The 20,775-nt window shown below is 42.4% G+C and overlaps 1 protein-coding gene across 3 annotated transcripts in view; it reads left to right on the forward strand.

Annotated features, from left to right (window-relative positions):
- The first annotated feature begins 5,777 nt into the window (after positions 1-5,777).
- LAMP3 (lysosomal associated membrane protein 3) overlaps positions 5,778-20,775 on the forward strand; it is a 44,892-nt gene continuing 29,894 nt past the window's right edge. The window contains exon 1 of one of the 3 annotated variants that reach the window (XM_077754570.1): positions 5,778-5,998. In XM_077754570.1, coding sequence (XP_077610696.1) covers positions 5,968-5,998 — 31 coding nt within the window. In that variant the 5' untranslated portion in view covers positions 5,778-5,967. Of the gene's footprint in view, positions 5,999-10,958; positions 11,045-13,292; positions 13,360-20,775 lie in introns of those variants that run through there. The other 2 variants (XM_077754571.1, XM_077754569.1) reach the window with 2 other exon arrangements.

The raw sequence follows: 20,775 nt of genomic DNA on the forward strand, positions 1-20,775 counted from the left end.
AAGCAGCCTAGGGGCCGCCTCGGACCCCGCGGATCAGCCGCCCTGGGGGTGGGGGTGGGGGAGAGACAGGGTCGCCTTCTAGAAGCCCAAAGGAGGGTCCACGACCTGCCCGCGGCGCCCACGCTCCCGGTGAGAGCCGCAGAGAACCTAGGGGGTACCACTCCACACGCGCTAGCGCCAGCTCTGGGGACTCCGTGCAGAAGCCCGCGAACCTCGCGGCTGCTTCACACGCGCCTGCGCGAGCTGCGGGACTCCGTGCAGAAGCCCGCGAACCTCCGGACTCCTTCACACGCGCCTGCGCGAGCTGCGGGACTCCGTGCAGACGCCCGCGAACCTCCGGACTCCACACGCGCCTGCGCGAGCGCAGGACCTGCGTGCAGACGCCCACGACCCCCGGCGCTGCTTTACTCGCTTCTGCAGAGGTTAGCGGAGCCTGGTCCTTGGTGGGGGGCGGGCTCTGCCCAAGGTTTCTCAATGTCTCAAGTCTACGCACTTTGGCCTTGGGGCTGGATGATTCTTTTGTGTGGGGAGGGGCGGGGCTGCCTTGTGCAGATGTTTGGCGGCATCCCTGGCCTCTCCCCACAAGATGCCAGTAAAACCCGTCTCCCATCCACTCACCCAAATTATGACAGTCAAAAATGCCTTCAGACACTGTCACATTTTTCCTGAGATGGGAGTGGGGAGGTCCGTTGAGAATCTTCCTTTGCGAACCTTGAAGAACCTAAACTCTACAGAGGCAGCCCTGTGCTCTTCTCCCAAAATCCCCACAAGAATGTTTCTGTGGTGTTTGTGTTACTTTGTTCCGGGATTGTATCCTTTTAGAGAGACCTGGTTACAAATTTTAACGCGAGGTAGTTCGTTTTAGATTTATTAGTTTTTAAATTAGTTTCAGTTATTTTTTATTTTATTTTTCGTTTAACTTTTATAGTTTTCTAGTTATTTAACTTTGTAGCTTTAAAGTTATCTTTTTATATTTTTTTTGTTTTCAAGGTTATTTACTTTTTGGGTTATTCATTTTCAGTTGCTTATTTAGTTATTTTAAGAGTTATACGTTTCCAAATTAGCTCTAGAATTATTTTTAATTACCTTTACAATTATTATCTGAGTTATTTACTTTTATAGTTCTATTTTTTGGTTATTGGAATTTTCAAGTTATTTTTAGTTCCTTGACTACTGAAAGTTTTCAAATTGTTTTAGAATTATTTATTTTCAGAAAAAGTGTTTTTAGTTATTTTAGAGTTACTTATAGTCAGAGTTATTTATTTTCCATTTACATTTGGGATTGTTTATTTTTACATCCATTTATTTATTTTAGTTATGTGGTTTTAAATTATTTTCAGTTGCTGCATTTTTGAGCATTATATTTCCTGAATTTTTTTATTTTCAGAGATTTGGACATATTTAGTTTTGACTTATTTTCAGTAACTTAGTCTCTATTTCTTTTCAGTTACATCTTTGCCATTTAAAATGTTTTCTATTCTGTATTTTTACTAATTGTATTTTCAAAATTATTTAGTATTAGAATTACTTAGTCTAGGGGATCCAAACAAGAGAGAGACACAACAGCAGTTATTTTAACAGAGAGAATTTAGTATAAAGAATTGTTATCCAGCTGCTGGAGATTTTAACAGGAAAAAAAAGTGATAATGTGAGATTATGGAGATGTTCACCAGGAGGACTAGCTACCAGTCCACTGGCTAAGGGAGCAAAGGGAAGAGATTGGAGGTGGTCCACAGTCTAGGGGGAGGTGCTGCCCCACGGGACAGGTGTCCCAGGAGGCGGAAGTTGGTCAGAGAGCTGGATGCAGAACTCTCCATAAAGGGTGCTGCCAGCTGGTGCTGGAGTCTCTCAAGAAGGGTGGGGGGTAGGGGGAGGAGGCTGGTTGTGAGCATGCTGGGAAAATGGCAAATGGAGGCTACTGGAATCAGCTGTTGCTCTCAGGTGAAGAGCAGGTGCCGGGGGAGGCTGGCAGGAAGTCAGCCCATGGGGTGCCTCTCTTCCTGGGTCCTCCCATCAGTCTGCCCTATTGGCCAACAGGGAGCAGCTGGCAAAGGAGATGAGTGGCCCCAGACCACAGAACAGAGATTAGAAGGGTGGGCCAGAAGCTGAGAAATCATGCCTAATAACCAGCACCCTGAGCTCCGGAGTTGTTTACTTTTAGAGTATTAGTTTTGAATTTAGTTAGTTTGGGAATTGTTGTGGTGATTTGATTTTAACTTTTCACTGGACGTGGGATCTAGCTGAGTTTTTGGTCCCCTGATTTGTTTCTGAAAAGGAGTGGGAACTTCTTTCTTAAACACCTGAGGATTGTCTCTCATATGACTCAAGAAAATCACTCTAGAATTCAAGAAAACAAAAAGAAGCATCTCACTTTGTTCATAAAGAAGCCCTTGGACTTTATGGCTAAAAAATGGCAGAGACTGAAGGACAGACTATCAGGGAAAGGCTCTTCACAATTGTCCAGCAGAGTGTTGTTTGAAAATTTTCAGAAAGTTATGTTGTGGAGATACTCTCTTTTGCCCTTTTCCTAATGACAAAGTATCTTTCTCGATGGAATGTGTTTCAGAGTTGTAGACTACAATATTTACTATTTGCAAACTAAAATAAAGTTCTACCCAAACCTATAGAAGATCTTATTTCCTTCTACTTGCATTATTTTCCAACCTATTTTCCATTTTGATCATAAGAACATTTATTTATTTGTTTGTTTGTCTGTTCATTCTGCTCAACACCTATTTCCTGAGCAGCCCTGTCCTGAAGAAGGTGTTGCATCAGGAGAGACCAGGGAGGTATGAAGGTGAGTGTGAAGCTCTCAGTGCGATAGGGGGAGACAGATGTGGAAACAGATCATCACAGCACAGTGTGACAAATACTCTGGGGCACGGAACCCTGCCACTGACTTCCTGACGTAGTCGGGGGTGGGCTGACATCTGAGCTGGGTCTCCTGGGACAAGCGTGTTCTCCAGGTGGAGAAGGAGAAGGGCATCCTGGTCGTGCACAGGCACGGAGGCACGAAGGAGTGATGCAGGCAGGGAAATGCATTGACAGAGGCCACTGGGCCACAGGGTCCAGAAAGTCCCTGGTCCTTGGCAGATAGGACCTCATTTGGTCCTCACGGCCATCTGCAAGAGAGTAGGAAGTGACATCAGGAGCCAATGCTCTTCCTGACCTTAGGGTTCCAGCCACAGCTTGTAAGGTCCTCTGACTTGTCATTCCTGGAATCCTTCAGCTCATTCCTGGCTTTATCCTTGGTCCATTCACTCCTTCCCACTTACTCTTGGAGGTGAGTCTCTCCCTCCTCTGTGTTTTGATTCCTGCTTCTTAAACATCCGTGGGGGAGGAGGAGGGTTGAGACCAGCCAGCTGTGAAGTGCAGGTAACGCCAGCTGCAGAGGAGGCAGAGAGGAGCAGAGCAGAGCCCCTGGGTCTCTTAGGGGAGTTCTGCAGACCAGCACGGCGGGAGCTGAGCTCTTGTCGGACCAACCATAGCCTGCAACGGCATTCAGCACCCCTTGGAAGTCTATGGGGATGCCTCCCCAAAGTGGGGAACTTGCTACAGATCCAGCCCAAGCTTGTGAATCAATAGAGAGATTTTAAAGCACACAGAGCCCTTTGCTACATTAACAGCACTGGACACGTCTACCAAGTCAAAAGAAAGTACAATCCTTCCTGATCTATGATGGCATATCTCCACACTTTTTTATAGAACACTATCATACAGTCTTGAATATGTTTCTCAGCATACTTCTCTGCTTCAGTCTCTCTGGTGGTTTTACCAATCACCATATGCATTTCTCAGTGAGACCGTGTAAGTACTGGAGCTGGACAGAAGAATCTTCTGTATTCTGACTACTAGAATAGTCAGAAGATTCTCTTAGACACTTTGACCATTGACTAGCCCACTACAGAGACAGCCAACAGCTCTTCCAGTCCTTTGGGCCCCAATCATTTTCTGTATCCACAAAAACAGCCACACTCAGTGGTGCTGGCAGAGCTCAAAATGCCCAGACCTCTCAGGCTTCACATGAGGAGCCTCTCCACAAATCTTGCATCACAGGTGGGCGACCAGAGGAGCCATTTCAGTACCAGACATCATTGCTGATGCTGCCCCCAGGTGCTCCATGGTAGCCCGCTGTGGCTTTCCACCCTGACTTCTTTGCCTAAGCCCCACACAGCTGCTCTGGTTATCCATGTCCTCTGAGAGAAACAAGAAAAAAAGTGGCTCTTATGTGAGTGAAACTTATGTCATCTTTCTATTTGAGTCAATGGAGAAGAATTCAGAACCATCAGATAAAATCTTAGAGCCACCTTCCACTAGTGATTCAAGTCATTTGTAGCTTTATAGTGTTACCTGTTGCCCACTAGAGGGATGCATTTCAACATGTTGCTGAGGGGTGGGAATGCTGTAGCCCTGGAGGAAAGTGCCCTCTGGCTGAAGCAGTTCACTAAAAGCAGCCCTGAGTCCGTGAAATCTGGCTGGAGACTGAGTCTGAACTAAACACCAGTTGTGCCTTATCAAATAATTAGACAAGTTAGAGATCCTTTAAACCAGCATTTCCCAGAGCATATTTTGCAAAGTAGGCAGAAGAGTGTAAGAGTTCAATGAGTTAATCCCACAATGAAAAAAAAAATTTTTTTAAGTAGGTTTCACACCCAGCACAGAGCCTAATTGCGGAGCCTGAACTCATGATCCTGAGATCAAGACCTGAGCTGAGATCCAGAGTCGGCCACCCAACTAGCCAAGCCACTCAGGTGCCCGGAAACGACATACAATTATACTCCATGCAGTTTTTAAAAATAATGTTTTATGGGGCGCCTGCGTGGCTTAGTCGGTTAAGCGTCTGACTTTCGCTTAGGTCATGATCTCACGGCTCGTGGGTTCAAGCCCCGCGTCGGGCTCTGTGCTGACTGCCAGCTCAGAGCCTGGAGCCTGTTTCAGTCTGTGACTCCCTCTCTCTCTGACTCTCCCCTGCTCACGCTGTCTCTCTCTCTCTCTCCTAGAAATAAATAAAAAATATTTAAAAAAAATAATGTTTTATGTTTGAGGTGTAGGAAACTAGAAAGAGCACCATCCACGTACTTACAAGATCAAAAAATCTGGAACATACGCAAATTCACTTTTCTTGGATCCATGAAAGAGCTCAGTTCATAGGGCAACCATGTAACCTGAAGTCTAAGAAAAGGCACCCACAAAGACAGATGGGACTCCAGCACTTGCTTACCTGAGGCAGGCACTGCTATACACTAGCAGGGAGAATTTAGTTAATGGCCTGGTATGGGCTTGCAAAAGAAAATGGAAACTCTGGGGGCCACAGACATCGTGTAAATTTGCATCTACTTGCAGACTTTTTCCAGTAACCCCACTGGGTACTCACAAAAATGATTAGCAAAAGAAATGAGATCCTAAGAAAGCAACCCTCCTGTCACAGACCAGGAGAGAGGAATATCAGTTGCTATAGAAAAGGCATGAAACTATGCTCAGATCCTATTTCCTTATCTTTCCTACAGAACAAAAACAGAACCAAGTGCTGAAGGAAGGGCAATAAACACAGCCTTAGAAGGCTGGTAAATCCAACTGGAACTGAGGAAAGACAACAGAATAAAAAACAAATCTCTGATCCTGGGGGAGAAGCAGGAATTTGTACCAGGTCCAAAACTGCTGGTGGGGGGAGGAGAGAAACTTTGAAGATCACACACAGCCTCCCACCCCAAGACCTGGGGGCATAGTGCCTGTATGACTGAGAATCAGAACAGAGCACTCACCCTCCAGCCCTTACCACCAGGCGGACTGACAAGCATTGGCTAACAAGCAACAGTGGGATACTGCCGGAAACGCCCCAGGTGCATGCTGACAGAGGCTCTCTGACACATACCAGGGAAGACCTAACCTGAGGGTGGAGCGGACACATCCATACCCTAAACACAGGTAACGCTTGAGAAACTGCAGACCAAGGATCTACACAGAGGAATGAACACTGCAAGAAATCATAATCACGTGAGTAAGTACAAAAGCTTGTTCCCATTATTTATATCTCTTTAAATGATGATTGATGATTTAAATAAAAAGAAACTATATGTGGTGAAGTTTATAATAAATGCAAAATTAAAATGTGTGACAACAATAGAACCGAGGCCAAGAGGTAAGAAATTGAAGTACACTGTTGTAAGTTTCCTATATTATAGGTGAAGTGTTATAGAATTGAAGATACTTTGTGATACCTTAAAGATACATATTATAAACTCTAAAGCAAACACTAAAATACCATTCAGAGTTATAACAATCTAACAAATGAGAGAAAATGGAATTTAAAATATGCAACTAATGAAAGAGTTGGTAGAGAAAGAAGAGAAATGAAACCAAGAACAGATAGGAAAAATAGAAAACAATGCCCAAGATGGTAGATATAAACATGACCATATCAATAATCATATGGTATTAATACCTCAATTAAAAAGGGTGATTGCCAGGCATTTGGGTTGCTCAGTGGGCTGAGTGTCTAACTCTTGATTTCAGTTCAGGTTATGACCCCAGGGTCTTGGGATCATGCCCCACAACAGGCTCCATGCTGAGATTCTCTCAGGAGCCTGCTTGAGATTCTCTCTCTCTCTCTCTCTCTCTCTTTCTCAAATAAATAAATAAATAAATAAATTGCTTTTTTTTTTTAAAAGCGAGTGATTGTCAAATGGACATTAAAAAAAAAAAATCACCCTTGTGGCCTGCTTAAAGAAACTCACTTTAAGTATTGTTAGATTAATTAAACAAGGAGGCTGTTAGACTGAGGTGGCTTTAATGCCTTAGTAACATAGGCAAACAAACCAAAACCTATACCTATAATGCCTCGAGGTTAGGAAATTGAAACCTAAGCACAACCAATCACAAACAGTCAACTAGATTTTCTCAAACAATGCATCCAATTAGGCTGTAGCCAATCAAATAATTTCCTTGCTTTGCTTCTACCTCTTCTCTATAAACATTTTCCACTAGTTCCTGAGAGTAAGCACTCCTAATCACTTCTGCTTTTTCACTGCCCTATTTGCATTTATTTTTGCTAAAATAAACAAAAATTTTAATATGCCTCAGTTTATCTGTTAGCAGTCTAAAGACACAAATAGATTAAAAGTAAAAGAATGGAAAAAAGGTATATTATGTTAGCACTAATCAAAAAAAAAAAAACAAACCCTAGAATGACCATGTTAATATAAAACAAAGTGGGTCTCAGAATAAAGAATATGACCAAAATAGGGGTGCCTCGGTGGCTCAGTCGGTTAAGTGTCCGACTTCAGCTCAGGTCATGATCTCATGGTTCATGGGTTCGAGCCCCGCATCAGGCTCTGTGCTGACAGCTAGCTCAGGGCCTGGAGCCTGCTTCGGATTCTGTGTCTCCCCCTCTCTCTGATCCTCCCCTGCTCATGTGGTCTCTATGTCTCTCGCAATAAATAAATAAAACATTTAAAAAAAAGAATATGACCAAAATAAAGATCATTAAAAAATGATAAGGTGGTTAATCCATCAAGAGGCTATAGCAATCCTAAATGTTTACACATCAGTGACAGAGCTTCAGAATACACAAAGCAAACTGCAAAGAGAAATAAACAAATCCATAATTTCAGATATTTCAACTCCTCTCTTGCAAGAATTGACAAAACAATAGAAAATCAGGAAGAATATAGAATATTTGAATTACACTATCAACCAACTTAATCTAATTAACATTTATAGAACTTTGAATACAACAACAGAAGAATACACACATTGCTCTTAAATTTACACAGAACATTTAACAAGACAGACCATTGTTATGGGCTGAATTGTATGTTCCCTCCCCCCACACGTGTTGTGTTGGCCGCAGCCTAGAAATGCCTGAGGCACTCACCTGGGCTGCATTACTCAGAGAGAGCCCCACAGACATTTCTTCCTACAGGGGCTAATATTGTGGCTGGACAGCCTTTGTGGTTTTTACTGTGACTCCAGTATGGACTTCAGCAAGAAACCATCAGGAACTTTGAGGATTAATTACTCACAAGTTCTGGAAGGTACATGAGATACCTGAGAACTACAAAGTGAGATCATGGGTAGAGAGAGACAGAGAGCACAAACCTGGGGCTCTGCTTCAATTAGGGTCCAAGGCTGGAATGTCTAGATTCACTCTTTATTAGCTAATTTTAAGCATGAGAGAGAATTAGGGAACGGGAAGGGAGAAGCCAAAACAATGTTGAAGAAGAACAAAGTGGGAGGGTTAACAATACCTGATTTCAAGGTTTACCATAAAGCTACAGTAATCAAGACAATTTGATCTTGACATGAAATCATAACAGTGGAACAGATACATATGGACAACTGACACTCAACAAAAGTATGAAAGCAATGGTGTGAAGAAAGGATAATCATTTCAATAATTGGACTTGGAATAACCAGTTTTGTATATGCAAAGCAATGAACTTGCATTCACATCTCAAACCATAAACAGCCTTTAATAAGATTAATAGATTTCTCATCAGAAATCACTGAGGCCAGAAATGAGTGAAATGATATATTTAAAAAGCTAAAAGAAAAAGATGATGAACTAAAAATTCTACATCCACAAAACTATTCTTCAAACACTGAAGGAGAAATTAAAACATTCTAGATTAAAAAAAATTGAGCGAATTTATCACTAAGAAACCCATCCTACAAGAAATAGAAAAGGAGTCCTTCAGGCAGAAATTCAAGGTTACTGGACAGTAACTATGATCCACATGAAGGAATAAAGAGCACCAGTAAATGTAACTACATAGGTAAATATAAAAGATATTTTATATATATATATATAGTTGTTGTTTGTGTGTTTATCTTAGCTCTGGCTGCTCTAACAAATTACCATAGACTGGATGCTTAAACAACAGATTTATTTCTCAGTTTTGGAGGCTAATGAATCTGAGATCAGGGAAGCAGCATGGTTGGGTTCTGGTGAGGGCCTGCTTCCTGACCTGTAGAGAGCTAGCTGTCTTCTTGCTGTATCCTCCCTTGGTGAAGAGTAGAGCGAAGGCTAGCTCTCTTCCTCTTTCTGCAAGAACTCTAATCCAGTCAGTGGCTCGCTCCACCATTGTGACCTAATTACCCCTTAAAAGCCCCACCTCCAAATACCACCACATTAGGCCTTCAATATATGAATTTGGGGGAAACACAAACAATATAGCATTGTTTGCAATAATATCTGGTGTAAAAGACAACCGCATAAAGCAGTCATTATAAACCATGATGATGGATGCACAATGTATAAAGAAGTAGTTTGTACGTCAATAGCAAAAAGTGGGGGGGAAGGCAGTGGAGCTATATACAAGCAGTTTTTTTTTTTTTTTTTAATATTTTTATTTATTTCTAGGAGAGAGAGAGAGACAGCGTGAGCAGGGGAGGGTCAGAGAGAGGGAGACACAGACTCCGAAATAGGCTCCAGGCTCTGAGCTAGCAGTCAGCACAGAGCCCGACGCGGGGCTCGAACCCACGAACCGTGAGATCATGACCTAAGTGAAAGTCGGACGCTTAACCAACTAAGCCACCCAGGCGCCCCTATACAAGCAGTTTTTATATGCTATTGAAGTTCAGGTGGTATTAGTACTGGGAGCTGAGATGTTCATTATAATATTTAGAGCAGCTACTAAGAAAAAACTTTTAATATATGGCAGATAGGACAAGGGAATTAAAACCGTATACCAGAAAAATCTTTTTAATCCATAAGAAGACAGTAATGAAGGAGTAAGGAACAAAAAAGACATAGAAAACAATGAGCAAAATGACAGGTGTAAATGTAAGATAATGTAGTCACATTAAATGTAAATGGGCTAAACACACCAATTAAAGTGCAGGTACTGGCAGAATGAATAACAAAACATGATCTCATGATATGCTGTCTACAAAGACACACTTTGGACTCAAGGACACAAATAGATTGAAAATAAAAAGGTGGAAAAAAGATATACCTTGTACACAGTAACCAAATGAGAGCTGGAGTACCGGTAGTAATATTAGACAAAATAGATTTTAAAACAAAAATTGTTAATAGAGACAAAGAAGGACATTTTCTAATTATGAAAGGGTCATTCTACAAAGAATATATAAAAATCATTAACACAGAGAAGCCTAACAATGGAGCCTCAAAATACATTAAGAAAACACTGACAAAAATTGAAGGGAGAAATAGGCAATACAACAACAGTAATTGGAGTCTTCACTATCGTACTTTCCGTAATGGGTAAAAGAATTAGACAAAAGACCAAGTAGGAAATAGTTCTGAAGACTACAGACAACTATAGAATGCTCCATCCCCAACAAAAGCAGAATACACATTTGTCTCAAACAATGTCTACAACATTCCTCAGGATTGATTATGTTAGGCCATAACATATTGACTTGTTGTCTCAATAAATCTGAAGGTATTGAAGTCGTATGTTTTCTAATCCTACTGGAATTAAACTAGAAACCTATAACAAGGAAATTTGGGGAATTTACAAATCTATGTAAATTAAACAACAAATTCCTAAATAACCCTAATAATGAGTCAAAGAAGAAATCACAGTAGATGGGGCGCCTGGGTGGCTTAGTCGGTTAAGCGTCCGACTTTCGCTTAGGTCATGATCTCGCGGTTCGTGGGTTCGAGCCCCACGTTGGGCTCTGTGCTGACTGCCAGCTCAGAGCCTGGAGCCTATTTCAGAGTCTGTGTCTCCCTCTCTCTCTGACCCTCCCCTGCTCACGCTGTCTCTCTCTCTCTCTCCTAGAAATAAATAAAAATATTTAAAAAAAAAAGAAATTACAGTAGAAATTAGGAAATAACTTGGGATGAATGAAAATAAAATCTCAACACACCAAAATTTATGGGATGCATCTGACACAGTGCTTAGAGTGCCCATCTCTTCTCTAGTTCAAGGCAGGAATCCTGAAAAACAATTCCAAGACTCTGATCCTCCGATCTGCTCAGGAGATTGGTTCCAGACATCCTCCAGTAAATGTTGACTGGATTAACAGTTGAGCCTTTCTCCCCAGAAGCCACAGAGCCTTTACCTCATGTCAGGTAACCCCTGTTTCCATGTACAACTTCTTCCTTCAAGATGTTCAGTGGCCCCCATGACCTCTTGGGTTGAGACTGAACTCCTCAGTCTGGCTTTTTGGTCTCTCCAAAATGACACTAACTTGACCTTTCAACCATATTCCCCACTGTTCCCAGTACCCTCCAGTCAGGTTCATAACCACTCAAGAGATTTTGCTCCTGGTGTGCCAGGAGGAAAGGCACAGACTTCAGGGCTAGGCAGGCCGTGATGCAAATCCTAGCCTGTTTTACGATGCTGGGTGTTTCAGTTTCCACATCAGTAAAACTGAGATTTTAAAAATCTACCTTGAAGAGTGACATATGCATTACACAGTGCCAGGCACATAGTAGAGGGTCCTTATATAGAAATAAATAATAAGAATATAATATGTATTATATAATTTAATAAGTTATATTACTGGGGCGCCTGGGTGGCTTAGTCGGTTAAGCGTCCGACTTTCGCTTAGGTCATGATCTCGCGGTTCGTGGGTTCGAGCCCCGCGTCAGGCTCTGTACTGACTGCCAGCTCAGAGCCTGGAGCCTGTTTCAGTCTGTGACTCCCTCTCTTTCTGACCCTCCCCTGCTCACGCTGTCTCTCTCTCTCTCCTGCAAATAAATAAAACATTAAAAAATTTTTTTAAAAAAAGTTATATTACTGGTATTCTCCAACTATTCTTTGACCTTTAAGTCTGTCCAAGGTCCAACAACCACCAGGTCATTTCTGACTATTGCTTTCTTCATCTAGTGTAGCTCTAAACAGCCAACAATTAATCAGTCACTCTGGCTATTATCGTATATTAATAAATATTATTTCTCATGTAGGCTATAAAAATCTTGAAAGTTTATATTATATTCTAGTCTAGAACACCTCTTCAGCATTAGTACAACATAATGCTTAAAATCCTAGACTCTCAAGCCAAACTGGATTCACAACCCAACTTCTTCATCTATTACCTAAGTGATTTTGGTTAACCTCTCAGTGCTCAGTTTTCCCATCTGTGAAATGGGACAGCAATGATAATTGTGCCCATATAGGGTAGCTGTAGGGCCTAAATGGAGTAAGAAGAGTGTCTGGCATATAGTATCTGCTTAATTATTGTCTGTTGAATAAATTGACTCAATGTCCAGAATATTAGTCCGAGGTTGCTAAAATTAGATCAACTCATACAAATTGATTTTCACTTTCCACCATAAAAAAAAAACCAATTTGGAAACATACTATTTGCTTTGGTAAATTTGCTTGATTCGAGTGTTTAGAGCATATAGTAAGATCAAATCATTGTAGCCAAAGTTGTTTTTCAGGAAATTATTTGAGACTAAGCTGAAAGTCCTAAGCCTAGTTTTCAGGAGGGTATCCTAATATACTTCCTAAATGTGTATTCCTCACTGGGATTCACAGCCCTAAGAGATAGGCCACCATTGTTTAGTCTAATTAGAAGAGGAAGGAGATAGAGGACATGGGAAGGTTCCCTTTCCAAGATAATGACTATTTTTTCTGAGGTAAACTACCTGAGAGTAGGCAATACCATGACTATTGTTTAGAGAAGAAACTGAGGCTCAAAGGTATTACCCAAGGTCATACAACTGGTGGCCAGAGTCAAACCCAGCTCTCCCTGACTCCTAAGCTTGTACTCCTCATGGTCCCTACAAGTGAGGTGGTCATAGGCATAGAGCTGAGTTACCTCAGACTTTTCGTGAATACACACAGCGACAGTGCTCTAGCCACCGAGTTTGAAGACTCTTGCTCACCTTCATGACTGAGGGGTTGGCTTTCTCCTGGCTGAGAAGAGTCTTTGGGTTTACAGAAATGTACTTAAGATCTTAGAGAAAAATGGAGACCCAACTTACAAGAAAAGGAAGCTGGCACTGCCACAAGTCTCCACCTCTTGTGGAGAAATGGTCTCAGATGCCCTTTACCCTGGCTGGAGTAGGGGAAGGGCCTGATCTCCACCCTTCACAAACACTACAGGCAGAGATGAAAGTGGCTGCTTTCACACAAGGGCCACTTCTGGTTTCCACCCACTCAGTGTACCACTTGGTAGGGAATTTCAGCTACTTCTCATAATGAAAGTGACGTTGGTTTCTCTGCCACATGTGATGAGGGGCAAAGAGAGGTATCTTTGTTCCTGGAGTCTGCCCTGGAATTAACCTGGTATTATTCAGAAGATCAAGAAGTACTGAGCGTGGTGGCAGCGCAGCAGCAGAGCCAGCCCTCAGTGAGGCAGCGGCTCCTCTCTCTGGCTCCCCAGTCATGCCCTGCCAGCTCTCTGCATCAGTAGTGCTCTTCATGTCCCTGGCTGGTGAGTGACACCCATGGCTTTCCGTGGCGACCCTGCTTTCTGGTCCTATTAAATCCAAATGCATGCTAGTGCTACTGACCAAGGTAAGACAGGATAGACTGGAGATGGCTGAATGGCTTTAGCTACTGTAGGTATTTGGTGTGGAATATCTCCTTCTCAATGCATAGAACATGCTTTCATTGTTTTCCCCAAAGGCTTTCACAGTTTTGGCTTGTTGCCAATGAGTCTGGTAGAGTAAGTATCGACTCCAGAAGGCAGTGACAATATACCTGGTTCTCAAATGGGTTCTGGGCCCTTAGCAAGGGAAAGTTTGTTGAAATCACTTAGCGTTAAGAGATGGAGAATTGAGCAGGGGCTTAGAGATGGGGCTCTTTGCTATACTGTCTGGGAAAAGCACATTATGCTTTGCTTTTCCTGTTTATCTTAAATGGAAGTGCTGTGTTTATATAAACAGTGAAGTGTGAAGGTGAATGAGATGTGGTCTGACAAGTTATGCCATTTCAGAGAGGTGTAAGCCAAGGAGTCAAGAATTTTTTTAAAGTAGTATTATAATTCAGGTCAGAGAAACTATCTGGGAAACTGAGCTCTTTTTAAAAATAGTTTATTTATTCTGAGCCAGAGAGAGTGAGAGGGTGGGGGTGGGGCAGAGACAAGGGAGAGAGAATCCCAAGCAGGCTCAGTGCAGGCTCAGCACTGTCAGCATGGACCCCTACTCTGGGCTCCATCTCACAGAATCATAAGATTGTGTGACCTGAGCAAAAACCAAGAGTTGGATGCTTAACTAATTGAACTACCCAGGCCCCCCTGGGAAACTGAGTTCCTAATGATTATTTTGTGTGCCCACTCTCTGCTTTTATGAAAAGCATTTTCTCCCTTGGACATTGAGTCCTCTTGTGTGCTGTTATCTAGGTAATAGTTAATCCACAACTTCTTCTAGAAGCACTGGGTTGAATATGTGAAGGAACCAACTCTGTCCATATGGTCCTGCTAATGTGCTCACATGGGGGATGCAGAGGCACTTGACTACAACATGAACTGACAGGAAAGTTGGGTGAAGAGTCCAGTGTCCTAATCCAGGCTGTTTTACTTCTGCCGTGTTTTCAAAAGTACAGTTCCACATTCTTCTGGAGGCAAAAGGCAAAATCTAAGCTAATAAAAAAGCAAAAGATCTGTCTAGCAGTAACCCTCTGTAACCTGTGTGTGAGCACCAGTTCAGAGAGTGCTGGAAGGCTCACAGGGTCAAAAATGCAATGAAAGCTCAATAAATTCATGGGCAGGTTGAGAGGAAGTGTCTACACTGCCCTTTCCTCTCTGAGCTGCAAATTCTCTAGGGTGAACTGAGTGAATGAAGTATATGGAGGGGTCCCATTTTCCAGATGAGGGTACTGAGGCAGGTGAGGGAATTGCTCATGGTCACTCAGTTAGCAAGGGGCAGCCTGAGATTTGCATCCAGGAAGCCTGGTGTCAGGGTCCATGTTCTGTACCACTATACCACGCGGCCCTGGATGCATAGGTTCAGCACATACTTGAACAGGACATGAGCAAAAACCCTTGGACATTGTGGTAGGAGAGACAGCTCCTACGTAAATTAGCTCTGTAATCTTTACCCAGTCACTTTGCTTCCCTGGTGACAAGTTCTTCCCCCATAAAATGAGGGGATTTAAGTTTGTATCAGTTGCATTTAGATTCAGCTGGTCATAGTAGACAAAAAAAAAAAAAATAGCAAAATAAACAAGATAAATGTTTGTTTCTCCTTCATGTGAAGACAAGTCCAAAAGAATTCACACCAGATCTGGTGAGGGACTCATTACCCTCCTATGTGTGATGTTCACCTGCAAGGTCTTTTCATGGTTCTAAGTGTCTCCTGCAGTTCCAACCATCACATACAGGTTGCAGGCTGGTTTGAAAAGGAAAACAGAAAGGCAATAGAGAGGTCTCGAAGGTGACTGAGGTCCCTTCAGCAGCCCTCCTGGAAGGCCCACATAACCCTACCACTTCTATTGCTTTGGCTCAAGTGCAATCACACACTCCCACCCAGCAGGAAAAGAGTCTTGGAGGCAGGGTTCTCTATTCCAGGCATCAAGAACTCAGCTTGAATTTTCAGTTCTGTTACTAAGGAAAAAGGGGAGGCTGGATTTGGGAGTAGTTAGCCAGCAGTCTATGCCACCGGACTGGAGCCCCTTCTTTATGAGGGTTCTTTTTGAATCTCAAGTCCCACAGGAAAGTAACAGAGATAAGGATTTACATCTTTTTGCTAAAAGACCTAAGGTTAAATTGTGCCAGAAACAGTCTTCCTGCTGCACCCAGCTGGGGCTGCTTCTGCTGCCTGGGGAGGTGCCAGAGAAAGTGTCTAGGGGCTAAATTCAGTTCCCTGCCTCTGAATGTGGCCACAGGGTTCCATTTACTTCCCAACTGTTTTCCCAACTGCAGACAAAGTGTAGCCTCCAAGACCTGCCAGGCCTGTTTCCTCATGGCCCCTTACCTCACTCCCCTCCTTCTTATGTTCCCATCATACTTACCCCCTTGCTGTTCTCCAGATATACCAGGCTCTGAAGGCCCCATGCCTTTGCACATACGTCTCATCCTGCCTGGGATACCACTTACTTTCTTGTCTGCCTAAAGAATTTCCCTTGTGTTGGATTCCCCACCACACTCCATAGCACCCAAGGGTGTCTTGTCACATTGAGGACTGTGGTCCATTTATGTGTCTGCCTCACAAGGCTTTGAGCCCTCAAGAACAAAGACTCCGTGCCTGGCTTGGAGCTTGGCTCAGAAGAAGCTCCTCAGATCTGTTGAATTGAGTGTGGCTAGGAAACCAAACAAATGCTATCTGGGAAGGATCAGCCATCTGGAAAGTACCCAGAGAAAAAGTCCTTGAATGGTCACTGACTTTCCCAGGGCTGGGCTGACAGTCATCTCTCAGCTCCTGTGGGTTGTAGGTGATTCCAAACCTCACACCTCTTCCTGCAGCTCATTATCTAGAGGAGTCCAAGTAATGGGTCTTGGTCCCGAGGTGCTTGTTGGCTGAGTCTCCTGAATCCTGGAGAGAAGATGCTGGGAGATTCGGGGTGTGGGCTTGATAAATCTGCATGTGAACTCCAGAGCTGTATTCTTTTGAGTAGAGGAAGAGTTGAGACAGATTCTGAGCTACGCCTTGCCCTCACTTCTGCCCACTGCCCTCTACATGGGTCTCAGACAGACTGGTGAAGTAAACTAAACCTTTACAGGGCCAAAGGTCCTGTTTAAGAACTGTGACCCAATTTTGACAAAGATTGGTCATATATGTGTGGTCATATACATAGTTTACAAAACAGTATATTTTCCAGAATATTATTTATATTAAGTACCTAACAAACATGTGAACTTTCTAGAATATTTTATAATGCACAGCATCCTACTCTTGTCAGTTATCCATCTAATTCCTGCCCGTCTTTTATACCCCACAGTTCTACAGGGAGATGGGGAGGGGAGAAGCCACAGAGGGCAGGAGAAGTCTATTAGAACAATATTTCCCAGTTCTATCTGGGAACACGCTCTGGTTCAATCTGTAACACATTCTGACACTTTTGGTCCAGCCACCTGCCAGCCCAGCCTTCTGTGCACTGCAAAGCCATACACCATATCAAGACACCATGGACTGCCATCAACTCCAGCCACCCCACAAATACTTCCTGTACACCAAGCACACCTTGATGGGTACCATGAGTTATCTTGTCCTGTTTGGGATGCTGTGCATTCACGAATGATGTCTGATTTCACTCATCACAACTGAGAGAGGACTTTTAATTACACTATGAGAAAGACTCCTCCTTTTAAAAGGTATGCTACTCAGTTGAGAAGATTTGCTTTAGCTCATAAGCATAAGCTGTGCATAGTGAGATTTTATCAAGGATCTAATGATCTCCCTAAGAGAACAAAAGGCAAATGGTTTCCAGTCTCCCAGAATTCTCTGAATTAATCTTTGTTTATCACTACAAGATATTCCTGGAAAGTACATCTGGGAGTGAATTCTTTTTCTCCATAGTAATAGTATAAACTTAATGGGGTTTCTGTTGTGGTCATGATTGAGGAACCAGCAACTCAAGCTTAGCTCAGATGAATTATGAAAGTAAATCTTCCACAACTGTTGACCTTCACAACAACCTTGAAAGGGAAAGTCTTGCTCCAAATTCTACAATGTAGGCATAAAAAAATGAAGGTTTGCAAACTAAAGCTACAGCCCATAAAATCCACAACTCTCATGTATCATTCATTTCAAATTATCAAAATGAACATTTTAGATACAAAAAAATCATTTAATAATAGTTTCACATAACTTAATTTCATTAATGAGCCTTTCTAAAAGGTCGTTCAAGGCAATTTTAACTGCTACTCTTGTCTTTCTCATTTTCTAAGCCCGCAGTGTAGAAATATTTCATAAGTGTTACTAGTGGGCTTGAACTTAGAACTTTTCTTCTGGAAAATTATCACTATTTTAGCATCTGAGCCTTTGAAAGCCTCACCACGGACCGCCATTATGAGGGTTTGGTGAATTGGGATCACTGGGGAAATACCCTGCTCTTCTCTGTTTTTGTCTCTTTGCTCACCGTTCTTCCTGGAGATGCACACCACCTCCACACACCCCAAATCCAAGGGCAGGCTTTGGTTCAGACAGGAGCTCAAGTCTCACTTCCAGAATTTACTAGGTGTCTTACCCCCACAATTTACTAGTTGTAGGGTTATGGTCAAGTTGATGGGATTTTTCTAAATCTGAGTTTCTCCTCTGAAAAATGGATAAAGATAGAACCCATCAGAGGGTTTTTTTGAGAGGAGTTGGTGAAAGATGACCCTTGATCAAAGGCCTGCCACATAGTTAGTGTCCAGTAACTTGGAAATTTTATTGCTATTATTATAGGAAAGTACCTGTTTAGAAATGTAGTGAATGAAAGGGGGATAGTAAAGGAGTTTATGGATGATTTTGATTAGATGTGAAACATCGACATAGAGTGAACTCCTTTCCCTTTTCCCTGTGGTTTCCCAAGTCAGTGGCCAGCACTGGCTCCAGCTGTGTAAATACAATGGGCAAATACCATGAAACCACAGCATTGAAGAGACAAAGCCACCTCTCAGTGGGCCTGATCATAAATTCTCAAGGAACATCATCTGCATTTTTTCAGTTTTCTGATTTGCTATGTGTTTGAGAGAAGCCAAGGATAGAACTATTTGGGTTGAAAAGAGCCAGAGGCCTTCTACCCTCAAGAGATGTCCCAGAAGACACTTGTGATAAGTACTGGGTGCTCTATGTAAGGGATGAATCACTGAATTCTCCTCCTGAAACCAATATTCCACTGTACATTAACTAAAATTTAAATTAAGAAAATATACACATATAAAATAAAAAGTAAGAAACAAAAGAGAGATGGCCCAGGAGAGAATGTGTGACAGTAACTCACACTACAGGTATGCTTAATGGTCTAGGAAGACTTCACTTAAACCAACTCGTTTGAGCCTTACAATAATCCTAGGTCTACAATGCTATTCAGTATTATTATCCTCATTTACCCATCCAGTCATCTATTCATCCAATTCATGTGAACACTTCCCATGCATAGGTACTGGTGGTGAAAAAAATACACAATTCTCACATTGAAGTTACTTTTAATCCTGTGGGAGAGATGCACAGTTGATAAATAAGCCAATAAATAAACATATAATCAGGGCTATCATTGTGCTGGTACACACTGTCTGGCCAGGCTTACTGTCAAATATATTAGTACCATTCCCTTACACAATTACAAGTTGTGATTAGTGCAGTGCAGGCAACTGTGATGTGGAATTGCATGGTGGAGATTTTATGTAAAGATGACAGGGAAGACTTTCTGAAGAGCTGGCATTTAAGCCAAACTATGAAGGATAGCCCACCAAATGCATCAGAGCACTTAGGGCTTAATTTTCTTTCCTAGTTGAAAAAGGCTGGGCCATTCAAAAGGATAAGCAAACAATAGGAACCAGACAGGAACTGATCTGTATTTACAAAAACTGGCAGCAAGGGGTGCCACAGCTAAGTGCCCAACTCTTGATTTCAGCCCAGGTCATAATCTTACAGTTTTGTGAGTTCGAGCCTTGCAGTGTGCCCCCCACTCACAGTATGGAGCCTGATGAACCTGCTTGGGATTCTTCCCCTCCCATCCCCTTTCTCTGTTCTTCCACCACCCCCCCAAAATATATATACTTAAAAACTGGCAGCAAAATAAAAAATGGAAGGGAAATGAATCTCCTATCATTGGAGATAATCATGCATACATTGAATGAACACATGACAAATATTCATAGGTACAATTCACACATCAGATTAGGATTTGAACTTTCAAACCTGGGATTGTATGATTGTATGCAAAGTATACAACCCTGTATAAGTCTTTATTACCAGTATTCATGCTGTCCAGCTCTAGCAGGGTATCACAGCAACAGCCTGTACCCAGGAACACTTTCTGCCCCAAAACTGTCTGGATTCACACTGAAAGATGTGGAATGAAGGAGCATCAGTACTTAGATATCTAGCTAAGCACGATCACTTTGTGGTGTTAGTACCACACCTCATACAAAGGAGCTAGATGCAGAAGAATATCTGCAGTTTGAACACAGCCCTATAAAAAACATGGGTGCAAATCAAACTTTGAAATTGTGGCTTCATGGTAGAATCTTTGGTGATCTTTACTTCATTGTTATATCCTTGTAAATTTCCCCCAAATCTAAATATATGCGTGTTCTTATTAAAAGTAAATTGAGTATGTTTGAAAAAAACAAAATAGATCATATTTATCTTTAAAAGAGTTCAGGGGCGCCTGGGTGGCTCAGTTGGTTAAACTTCCGACTTTGACTCAGGTCATGATCTCACAGTTCGTGGGTTTGAGCCCCGCATTGGGCTCTGTGCAGACAGCCCAGAGCCTGGAGCCTGCTTCAGATTCTGTGTCTGCCTCTCTCTCTGACCCTCCCTCGCTCGCTCTCACTCTCTCTCTCAAAAAGTAAACATTAAAAAATTAAAAAGAAATAATAAACTTTTAAAAAATAAAAGAATTTGAAGTAGAACTGCCATACGATGGGGCACCTGGGTGGCTCAGTCAGTTAAGCGTCTGACTTCGGCTCAGGTCATGATCACACGGTTCATGGGTTTGAGCCCCGAGTCGGGCTCTGTGCTGACAGCCAGCTCAGAGCCTGGAGCCTGCTTCAGATTCTGTGTCTGCCTCTCTCTCTGACCCTCCCCTGCTCATGCTGTCTCTCTCTCAGAAATAAATAAAACATTTAAAAAAAAAAAAAGAACTACCATGTGATCCAACAGTCACATTTCTGAGTATATGTATATGAAGGTGACAAAGTCACTATCTCAAAAACAGAAGTAAATAAATTAATGCATGTTAATATGTAGTGAAGAAACAT

The sequence above is a fragment of the Crocuta crocuta genome, unplaced genomic scaffold (assembly GCF_008692635.1).
Source record: "Crocuta crocuta isolate KB4526 unplaced genomic scaffold, BGI_CrCroc_1.0 scaffold70, whole genome shotgun sequence".
NCBI lineage: Eukaryota > Metazoa > Chordata > Mammalia > Carnivora > Hyaenidae > Crocuta > Crocuta crocuta.